This window comes from Juglans microcarpa x Juglans regia, chromosome 2S, assembly GCF_004785595.1.
Source record: "Juglans microcarpa x Juglans regia isolate MS1-56 chromosome 2S, Jm3101_v1.0, whole genome shotgun sequence".
Taxonomy (NCBI): Eukaryota; Viridiplantae; Streptophyta; class Magnoliopsida; order Fagales; family Juglandaceae; genus Juglans; species Juglans microcarpa x Juglans regia.
In genome coordinates this window covers 10,733,837-10,745,866 of record NC_054597.1, presented here as the reverse complement: position 1 = coordinate 10,745,866, position 12,030 = coordinate 10,733,837, and the positions used below count along the sequence as shown (strand labels likewise).

At 37.3% G+C, this 12,030-nt stretch overlaps 1 protein-coding gene across 1 annotated transcript; it reads left to right on the top strand.

Annotated features, from left to right (window-relative positions):
* The first annotated feature begins 9,050 nt into the window (after window positions 1–9,050).
* LOC121253024 (UPF0481 protein At3g47200-like) lies at window positions 9,051–10,792 on the top strand. The gene has a single exon (XM_041152914.1). It carries the CDS (start codon window positions 9,129–9,131, stop codon window positions 10,605–10,607), a length of 1,479 nt encoding a protein of 492 aa, XP_041008848.1. The 5' UTR covers window positions 9,051–9,128; the 3' UTR covers window positions 10,608–10,792.
* The last annotated feature ends 1,238 nt before the right edge of the window (window positions 10,793–12,030 follow it).

Below are 12,030 nucleotides of genomic sequence, written 5' to 3'. Positions count from 1 at the left end.
GTGTGTTCCATATGAGTCTCCAAAGGAGAGCTTGTGCCTTTCATGGGCACTTTACTTCCAAAAATGCTTCCATTCCGAGAGGGTTAGACTGGATGGAGCATTTAAATGGCTTGAGGTGTTTAGTTTAAAGGTAATTTTGACTGAGAAGCAATGATCTTATGGATCATTTGGCCAGATGTAAGAGTCTTCTGTTTCTTCTGGTGGGAGATGGATTTGGATTACATTGTTATGGTTGATGGTTAGGAGTGGTTTCCCAATAGTGGTAGGTTCCATCTTGTAGGATTTGGGAGGATAAAATCACTTACTTGAGATGCATGCTCTGGAGATTTACCAACGATCGGGAGAGGTTTGAAACTTGGGTTGGGTGGTATCCAGGGTTTCAACCATATTTTTGTTTGTTGGTCATTTCCTATATTTAGTAGTGTAAGCAAATATAATAAAGTGAAATTTGGTCCAATAGAACAGATCGTATTACATTGGTAGTATATATTTACAAAAGACGTAACTCTACACTTGATATAAATCAGCTAAAGATAGGATAAAAATCGAAAATTGAATTTAAATACAATATCACGCAAGGATAGATTTACGTAACCGTCTCTTCACTAACCTTCTCATCATGGTTATTTGAGTGATCCTTGGTGTCTGATACGGTAGTAATAAATGGTCAATTATACTTTATTAATACTCTTAATATCTTGGGTTAAATGAGTTTTATTTGTTAAAATAAGAGTATTAATAAGATAATATGAATTAATTGGATTTTGGCATGTGAAATAATATTTTACCTCTAATTAATAGATGGGTTTATGTTTTTGGGCTAGCTAACATTTAAGTAAGCTTATGTTTGAATCATGACCATTGCAGGTGTGAAGGCCATTGGAACTTATAATCAAAGCCTACTTAGTTGCTAAACTGAAATAAAATAGAGGCCACGTCCATGACTAAAGCCGATGGATAGCATGTCCAAACCACAGCCGACGTGCATGTGAAGCCCATGAGGAGAAACAACCTGAAAAGAAACTAAATCTCTATCAAACCCGATAGACTAACGCAGGTGCAATTATTTTGAGAATTTGGGGACTACGATCAGAGGAGAAGATGCGGCAATTAGGCACGATGGAAGAAAGGAAATTCGTGGCAAGGAGAGAGAAGAAGAGAGAAGATTTCAAGTATAAAAGGAAGGAGTTAGTTTCATTTTTCTTCTTCTTCGACTGGCATTTTTTTCCATACTTTTGTTCAGAAGAATTTGGGATTTTTTTCTTTAGGTTTTTTTTTTTCCATTTCCAATATTTAGCTAGTTTAGAGGAAGAAGATCAGCTAAGTTCTTAAGGCTTGGGTTGTGGTAAAACTTTCTATTGTTCTCCATTGTTTGTTGGATTTTCTGTAGTTTGATGGCATACTTCACTTTGTCTGAAATTGAATTCTGAAGAGAGAAGTTTGATGAAATCTTTTGCTTCTGTTCTTGCTCTGTTGTTGACACAAGGCACATCAGAACCTTGAATTAATCAAGGATTCCATCAACTGCGTGTTATAGTAATTTTGGTGGATGCTTAGTGAGGATATTTTGTTTTAAGCATTGACATATTTACTTTAAGCTTATATTTCTCACATTTTATTTTATTAACACGTTGATTGGGTTAGTAAGAGGAGAGTAATGCCCAGAAAAGCTTGTTAATGGTGGAAATAAAGAAGTTTTAAAACTGCAACCCAGGTGTTTTTCAAATTGATTCTGTGAACTATCAATTTTAGCCATTGATTAGTAATTCTATTGAGGCTTGATAAAAACTAAAATTACATTTTAACACCTTTTGAACCATTCCAGTTTTAGAAATCAAATTGTGTATGAGTTAATTCATATTTTAAACCAAAGTCGTAGACCCGAGATCCTCCAAGCTCCACCATACACTCCATTGGCAACAAATCCTTTAATGTGTACAAATTACTTTTTATCTTCCAAATTGTTTTCATAACCATAAAAATCCAAAAAGAATTTTACATAGTATTTTTACATCACCATATTTTTAGAATAAGCTTTCACAAATACTTTGAAAATCATTTGTCTCTGTGAAATATGATTCTGGACTTATCATTGATATAACTTGACACTTTTACACTTGGAAGCACATTTGAGATCACATCAGGTAGACTTGCTAACATTCCCCCACAACCGAATGAGTCGATCACAAACCATGAGCTTTGAGAAAAGAAAACCGATTAGATGTCAAGCCCTTGTTAAAAATATTGGCGACTTGATCTTTGGTAGAAATAAATTTAATGCACACATCCATGTTAATCACTTTTGCACCAATAAAATGAAAATCCACTTAATTTGTTTTGTTCATGCATGGAATATAGGATTAGAAGCAAAGGCCAAGACACTAATGTTGTCACACCAAATAATAGGAGAATAATGTAAAGAGATATGAAGATCGCTAATAATCATATGCTACAAGTAAAGTTCAGCATTGTAAAAGCTTATGCACGATATTCCACTTTAGTGCTAGACCAAGATACCATTTGTTGGTTCTTAGCAAACCACAAGATAAGAGATGATCTTAGGACAACACTACATCTTGTTGTCGAGCAATATTCATCAAGGTCATCAGCCCAATCTCAGTCACTGTAAGCTTGAAGAGTAAGGCCACTACTAGTATGATAGAAGCCATGGTCAATTCATGTGCCCTTGAGATAATGAAGAACTCACTCAGTAAAAGCCCAATGAGCATAAGTAGGAGCATGAAGATATTGACAAAGTTGATCGACACTGAAAGTAATATCAAGATGCATTAAAGTGCAATATTTTAAGGCTCTAACAATTTTTCTATACTCAGTTGTATTGGATAAATGATCACCTGTATTAGTGCTTAACTTTACACCAGACACACATGGAGCACTATATTGCTTTGCCCTTACCATACGTGAACGATGTAAAATATCTAATATATACTTGCTTTGGCATAGATGAAGTCCATGTGCATCCTAGTATCTTGAATGCCAAGAAAATAGCCAAGAGACGCAAGATCCCTTAATGCAAGTTTAATCTTGAGCTTGGTAATTAATGAGAAGATAAATGAGTCATGTGTACCCGTGACCAATAAGTTATCAACACAAGTCAAAATATATAAGTGAATTTTATCATGATAAAATGTGAATAGTGATGTGTCCACCTGAGAAGCCACAAATTCGAGATTAAGAAGACACTAAGAGATGCGAGTGTACCAAGCCCGAGGTGCCTGTGTCAAGCCATATAATACCTTATGGAGGCGACACACATACTCAGGATGATCTAGATTAATGAATCCTTGGAGTTGCTCGATGTAAACTTCTTCTGGTAAATGTCCATGTAAAAAGGTGTTAAATACATCCAATTGTCTTATATTCCACCAAAATTGCACAGCCAATGCCAACACAATTCTCACAGAGGCGGGTTTAATAACAAGACGAAACATCTCAAAAAAAAAAAATAGATGCCATCAATTTGTTGAAGCTTTTTTGCTACAAGCCTTGCTTTGTAGGGTTCAATGCTACCATCTGCCTTTCGTTTTACTTTGTAAACCCATTTAGTCCGAATGATGTTATGATGTGGAGGTCGGGGGTATAAAATCCAAATATCATTAGCTAAGAGTGTAGTATATTCATCTCATCTCATGACAGAGCATGGCACCACTAAGTGGAAGTATAGGATGACCAGTTTGAGAGTTTCAAGCTGCACGTTTACTTTTCGATTGCATGATTTCCTTTTCCGTAGTGTTGCTGCACGTTTACTTTCAGTTACATGATTTCCTTTTTGGTAGTATGTGTGTTTATGCTTTCTGTTTTACGTGATTTGTATTCAGTTGCTTTTCTATTTCAGTTTGTACGTGGCCTTTCTTATTTAAAGCAGCCAGGAGTTATCAATAAAGGGGATCAAAAAAGCTTATTGTCCAAACTGGTGGTATTTTCTCACCCGAAGAGAAACAATTTATCTTAGCATTTATACTCTCTGAGTTTGGGAACTATCATTGGCCTCAGAGCCAGGTTATTTATGGGAACTAATAAAGAGCGTATTGAGCAGTTGGAGGCTGGGCTCAGTGGAGTGCAGGATGGGTTACACAGGATGGAGCTCGGCATGGCAGACAGACTTCATCATTTGGAAGAAACCCTCAATTGCCTCTTTGATGTATTGCTAATAAACCAGGAGCCTCCAAACCACGGTAGCCAATACCGTGAAGGCCATGATGGGGGACGACTGGTTGTATCTTCCAAAACAACAAAGCTTAAATTTCCTAGATTCTCAGGAGATGATCCGACGGAGTGGTTCAATCGTGTGAACCAATTTTTTGAGTTCCAGAATACTCCCGAAGGCCATAAAGTTTCATTGGCCTCCTACCGCTTGGAAGAAGAGGCCAACCAATGGTGCCAGTGGATCCGCAAGACAGTACGAGAAGAAGGACACGTTCTCTCGTGGGCAAATTTTGAAGACGAACTCTAGTTTCAGTTTGGGCCTTCGGAGTGCGAAGATTTTGATGAAGCTCTTTCCAGAATCATGCAGGTAGGCTCTCTGCTTGATTACCAATGAGAATTTGAATGCTTGGGCAATCGGGTACGAGGATGGACTCAAAAGGCTCTGGTCGGGACATTCATGGGCGGCTTGAAGGCTGAAATTGCCGATGGTATCTGACTGATTAAGCCTCAAACCTTAAAGGAAGCCATCGGCTTAGCACAAATAAAAGATGACCAACTATCGAGACAAAGGACGTTAAGACATCCTCCACCACCGGTGAAAGCCCCGTTAGCTTTTCCGCCAGCAACTCGGGCATCACCAGCCGCACTTGCAGCTCCTGTTCGATGACTAACTTGGGATGAAATGCAGCAGAGGCGAGCTCAAGGACTATGTTTGAATTGTAATGAGCATTTTACTACAGGTCATCGGTGTCAAGGGTCACGGCTACTCATGCTGGAAGGATACAATGGTAGCGGCAACATCATCTGCAAAGATGTCACCGAAGAGCAACCAACTAAGGAAGGATGTTTCGTTCAAAATCGGCGATATGGTACTTTTGAAGCTGCACCTATACCAACAATGAACGACCTTCAAACGGGTCCAAGTCCACAAGCAAGTGGCTAGACGAAAAAGCTGTTGCAAATGTTCCCAACTATGGACCTTGAGGACAAGGATCCACTTAATGGAGGGAGTATTGATAGGCCACGTAAGTCTAAGAGAAACCAAAGCCGAACCCAAGTATCAAAGAGTGAGGCTTGAACGTGCACGGCATGCATGCAGCGTAGGACTGGGTCAAAAGCCATGGTGATCAATTAGAGAGTTTCAAGCTGCACGTTTACTTTTTTGTTGCATGATTTCCTTTTCCGTAGTGTTGCCGCACGTTTACTTTCAGTTACATGATTTCCTTTTCGGTAGTATGTGTGTTTATGCTTTTTGTTTTACGTGGTTTGTATTCAATTTCTTTTCTATTTTGGTTTGTACATGGCCTTGCTTATTTAAAGCAGCCAGGAGTAATCAATAAAAGGGATCGAAAAAGCTTATTATCCAAACTAGGGGTATTTTCTCATCCGAAGAGAAACAATTTATCTTAGCATTTATACTCTTTGAGTTTGAGACCTATCATTAGCGTATTAGTTGGATGGAATGGTAGTGGAGAGTGATGTCATTGTGTTTTCAAAACTTGAATTCTTGGGTGAGATCATCACATTTTCTAAATTTGAACTTTGGATTGGTGTTGTGTTATTATGGGAAGGATTTGAGTTAATGTATGAGAAATGAATTAAAGGAGTACTCATGGTAGTTGGCACGTGACAATTTATTGAGTGTTGGCAGCCTTTGAAAAGTGTGGGAATGAGTGTTCATAAAATAGCACGTGATGGGACATATAAACCCTGTTTGACATGGGATCAAGAGTCAAGACGCATATATTCTCTATGATTTGAAGAATACCAGGTGAAAATGCTTTTTTTTTTTTTTTTTTTTTACTTCTAAAAACAAGTTTGTTGATTGAGTAAGGTCTCAATAATGGATAGTATGCACGTCCAAAAGTTAAAGAATTGAGAATAATTAGGACACTTACAAAACAATTTGCTAAATGGTGAGTCAAAATTGAGTAATGAGTAGGAGTCAATTGATCAAATAGATTGCCGTTAAAAATGCATCAATCCAAAATGATGCAGGAAGACCCAATTGTGCAAGTAGAGATAGTGCAATTTCCATAATATGACGATGTTTTCTCTCGAAAATATAACTTTGTTGAGAGGTATAAGGACATGTTATTATACGATGATATATGACATGCAAATACAAGAAATTATTGAACTGATGCAAGGTAAATTCACCATTATTGTCAGTTTGGAATTCTTTGATTGAGAAGAAAATAATTTTTCAACTAAACTCTTGAAATTGACAAAACAATAAAAGACATCTGATTTGTTGATAAGAGGATACATCCATGTAAACCTTGAGTAATCGTCGATTAAAATAATAGGATATGAGTGGAGTACTAATTCTAAAGGATTAGAGGAAACAATGAAGAAAATGTTTGAAGCGTAGAGGAGATCTAGGAGTGTGGGGTGACTAGAGAGAAGGAACCTGTACTCTTAATCCGAAGACCCGAACCATTACCAAGATCCTTGCTTTCTCTTTTGTGCTTAATTCATAGAAGATGGCGTTAATTTTGAGTTATTTTTTTCTGCAGTAGTTGGACCCATGTCTTGTGTCTTGTGTTGGTGTGTAGATTCCATCCTATCTTTGCAATAAGGGCTCTTTTTGAGGTTGTGGATCTTCCTAGCTAGCTAATACCAAGTCCTCCTATATATATATCTAGGTTGGCAAATGGAGGCCAATTAATGAAATGCGTAGTTACTTGAAGTATGAAGATATATACAAGGTTTTGCAGTCTTTGTGATATTATATATAATATGCATCATGTACTCTTGCGTTTGAGCTGTTGGAAATATTACAAGATCAACTGAATAAATGTTGGAAACGAAATCTCAGATAGAGCAAAGTCATGGAGAGAGAGAGAGAGAGAGGCAAATGAAGAAGTGATCAGGGATAGGATTTGTGTGATGGAATGAATATATTATTTATATATTTCATATTGATTGCTTAATAGAGGTTTTAATAAATCAAGAAAGCAGAATTAATTAAGTAGCTGCGCTGCACATAGCAGGACAAAAATAGTATTGGCAACAATCATGCGAACAAACAAGGCGTTCATGTGCATTAGGGTAGAAAATCTTGCTTAGAGATTACAAAGCTGAATTTGGTGAACCAAGCATATCGAGATTGATTATCACTTCATCTGATATGATCATATTTAGTAAGACACCTTATTTTTAAATTCTGTCTTATCAGAAGATAACCAGGCTAACATTTTCACTAAGATAGTGTCTTCATCGTCTTCTTGAGTTTGAGGGGACGTTAATGAGAATAGTACCATACTTATGATAAAATATATTCATAATATTCTAGCATATGAATGATAATATGATTTATTTTCTACCATATTCAGTTTATTGTCTAAATCAATTAGTATATTTGATTTATTGTAATTTCCTTCTTTCTCAAGTTTCATGCATCTATAAATTAATAGGGTCTTTCAATGTACAGTTTAATATACAAAAATACAAATTGTTCTCTCTCAATTTCATTTCAACTTGTCATTCTTCATGACTGCCTATTCAAAGTAAAGGAAAAGGAAAACTCTCCAAAATGTTGAATCCGGTCATGTGTGCCATATTAAAAGGCCTGTCTCACATTTCTAGTTAATTTGTACCTTAATTAACTGTAGGTAAGTGTCTTAATTTGTTTTACATTCTTCACAATAATAATTGAAAAAGAAACAAATTTTCTTTCAAATGGGTATAGTTAAATCTTGTTTTATATAATAAACTAGCATTTATATATATAGTTCTTGATCGTTTGAAGCAAGACTCCTCGTGTAACATGTTTTCTCCTTTCTTGAAAAAAAAAAAAAACATGTACCAAGCTTGCTAGTAATGCCAATGTACTATGGAGTATACCACAAGGAAGTTAGATTTTTTAAAGTCTGAATAATAAAGTTTGGAGCGAGAGACATATATGTAGAAACATAAAGTAAAGTGAGTGTTACAACACTTGCCTCATAAATTTATTAGGACATTTATAAAGTTCAGGTGATCCTATTACAAGAACGTTAATGTTTTCATAACACTACTGTGATATCCCATATGATAAGAAAAGGATAGGTGGTGTATGAGATCTCACATTACTTAGAAATGAGAAGTTATTGCTCTTTATAAGATTTTAATGAGACTCCAATTGTATCGTTGAATAGTCTTTTTGAAATATAAGTCATGTGCTTTAAACCTTCTATTGAGGCGTTACAACTACTGAACTTGTTTTGGCGAATACAATCTAGATCTTGTGATGGCCGGAACAGAGCATTTCATATCCATGAAGGAGTCACCGATCTCCAGGAAGGTTAGTTTTGTCAGAGAAGAAGCTGGTGAAACAAGCAGAAGGAGGCAGAGCATTGGAATCGAAGACGAAGCTGGGTGTGAAGTCAGTCTTAAATAATTGGGAGTGGATTACATTTAATAGTGTGTTTAATAATAATCTTATAAATGTGATGAAATGTGTGTGAGATATTATGAAAGCTGGGTGCCACAGTACCAGCCTTTATAGGGAATATTGTCAATAAAGTTGAAAATATGGTAAATGTTTTAATCAGACACCTCTCTCTCTCTCTCTCTCTCTCTCTCACCCCACAGCCTACCAATAATATTGCTATATTAGTTCCTTTTCTTGTAAGCCAATGAAGAATGCCTACGTACCAATATTGTCAAGCCATGAAATACAGTTGCTTCAGTGATGTGTGTGTATATGATTCCAAGCTTTAATTTCGAGTATATTAAAGCAACATTTCTATATTTAATTATCAAACTCAAGTTTTCCAAAAGTAGTGCTGTATATTCCAAACTTGCCATGTTTCTCAAGTCATGAAAAATATTCCGAGCTTTTTCAAGCTAACATAATTGCCAAATTTGTCGAACTAATTAAGTTTCCAAACGTACTTATACTGCCAAATTAAGAACTATAGAACAGCAATTAATATTAATTACCAGATTGAAGTACTACTGCGTTGCTACTTGCAATGGCCGAATCGAAGAGAGGTGTGATCAGAATGGACGACGTTGGTGAAACAAGCCAAGGCCGCCACCAACTTGTCATTTCCGTTGAGGAGGCACAGACGCAGAGCTGTTTAGTCCAACCCAGTGTCAGAGAGGAAAGGTTTAAAATGTTTGAGGAGATCAGTGAAGTCCGAACAAAATCCAAAACACCAAAAATACAGAAGGTAATATTCTTGCTCCGAGATCACAAACATTTCGTCAAGTACTATGAGCCAAGAGTGGTATCATTGGGTCCTATCCATCATGGAAAGGAAAAGTATCAGATTGCAGAGACGTTCAAGCTTACACTGGCAAAAGAATTTGTTAAAAGAAGCGGCACGACTATTAAAGAATTATGCAATAAGATTGAGAAGATTATTAAGGAGCTCAGGGAGTGCTTCGAGGAGGAGGTGACGAAGAAATATAATGATGTTGACCTCGCCTGGATATTGGTCGTCGACGGCTGCGCAATCTTGCAATACATATACCTTGCTGTTGAAGACAAGTTCGAAGAGTTCAATATAAAACAAGACAGTGTAGCCTTCTGTCAACAGGATTTGTTCTTGCTGGAGAACCAAGTTCCCTATCGTCTCCTCGAGGAGTTAATGAACCTGATCAGCCTGAGCCAGACGAAAGAAAAGTCAGAGAAATCGATTGATGATTTCATTAAAACTAACCAGAATATGGTACTAATGAATCAGCAATCGAGCAAAGAACAAGCTGGAAAATCAGGAGAAGGTGAAAAGCCAACCCATCTTCTCGACCTTCTGAGGACAAGTCTCTTGGGCCCGGCAAGAAAACCAAACAAAGGAAAGCAGCCCTCACGGACGCAGAAAAGGAACAAACCAGATTGGCAATCGTATCGCAACATGCAGGAGCTTATAGCAGCAGGAATCCATGTGAAGCGAAGTGAAGCTAATTCCTTGAGAGGCATATCTTTTAATAGAAAATTCAACTTCTTCCCGGGATTCCTCTCGCTTCCTCCACTAATAGTGGATGACTCGACGGGGCCTAAGTTCTTGAACTTAATAGCCTACGAAATGTGTCTGGACTTCCAAAATGACTTCGGCATCACCTCGTACATATCCTTCCTCGATTCACTCATCGATGAAGCCAACGACGTCAAGGAACTAAGGAAAGCACGCGTACTCTTCAACCTCCTCGGCAGCGACGAAGAAGTGGCTCGGCTCTTCAATGAGATTGGCACCGACTTAGTGCCTAACATGGGCGAGTATGAGGATGTCAAGTGGCAGATTCAGAAGTACTACGACAACGCTTGTATGACATGGATAGGTGAATTCTTTCACAATCATTTCAGCAGCCCCTGGACGGTGCTTGCTTTTCTTGGCGCATTATTCGCGCTTGCTCTGAGTGCCACTCAGACTTGGTACGCAGTGGACTCTCCCCCCGGCCCCTGCGATAAGTTCTGCGAGAAATTCGATCAAAACTTACGAAAGGGATGATCGAAGGTACTCATAATAATTAATTTGTTCGTGGTTTTCTTTTGCATCGACTATGATCATCTTATCTAAAGGAATTGAAATGGCTTCTTTGCCTCGATAGGGCGGTTGTTTCCGATTAATAAACGAACCGTACTACGTAAGAGTTCTGCATTAATTGTCATGATTTCGCATAAGGTCATTCCTCCTAAGACCATGGTAATTAGTGTATTAATGTATTAATGATGGACCATTAGTGTATTGATTTGTTTGTTTTGGTTGTGTAACGTACGTGTTTGAGATGAAATAAAATATGATTCTGTATATCTTGTACCGAGTCGGTGCGTGCTCGGTGTTCATCTTTCTCATCTCCTATATTATATTTTCTTATGAACATAACATCTTTATTTCTTTTTTAATTTTCAGGATAAAGGAAGTCTTACTAGGAATATTTGTATAACGGAATCATATTATATATACATCACTCACTTTCTTTTTAGTATGTTTGCCAGTACGTACTGTGATACCTCATATGATAAGGATAAGAGTAGGTAGTATTTGAGATTTTACATTACTTAGGAAAAAAAAGTTCTTACTCTTTATAAGGGGCTTCAATTGTATTAATGACTAGTTTTTTAGGATTATAAACTATGTAATTTGATCATTCCATTGAGGTGTTATAAATGGTATCAGAGCCTGTCTCAACCAGAAATGTGAGACTTGAGTCATGTCACTTACGGCGAACGGGCCCGACGAGGACGTCGGGAATTTAAGAAGGAGAGATTGTGATATCCCATATGATAAAGATAAGAGTAGGTGATGTATGAGATCCCACATTACTTGGCAATGAGAAATTCTTGCTCTTTAATTATAAGGTTCCAATAGGACTCCAATTGTATCATTAACTAGTCATTTTGAAATATTGACCATGTGTTTGGGTCTTACATTGGGACGTTACAAATGTTTGTGATACCCCATATGATAAAGATAAGAGTAAATGGTGTGTAAGATCTCACATTGCTTGGGATGAGAAGTTTTTGCTCTTTATAAGGTTCCAATTGGGCTCCAATTGTATCATTGACTAGTCTTTTTAATTGGAGTATAAGTCATGTGGTTTGGGTCTCCTATTGGTACGTTACAAATGGTATCAGAGTCTATCACAACAAAAAAATGTGAGACTTGAGCCGTGCCACCTACGACGAACAAGCCCGACGAGGACGTCGGGAATTTAAAGAAATGAGTTCTTGCTCAGGAAGGAGAAGTTCTTGCTCTTTATAAGATTCCAATAAGGCTCCAATTATATTATTGACTAGTCATTTTTTAGTATAGGCTATGTGGTTCCGTATCAGAGCCTATCCCAATAAAAAATATGGGACTTGAGCTGTGCCACCTATGACAAACGGGCCCGATGAGGACATCGAGAATTTAAAAGGAGGAGATTGTGATA

Coding starts and splice junctions, on each gene's coding strand:
- LOC121253024 (XM_041152914.1), top strand. CDS start 9,129: ATGGCCGAATCGAAGAGAGGTGTGATCAGAATGGACGACGTTGGTGAA.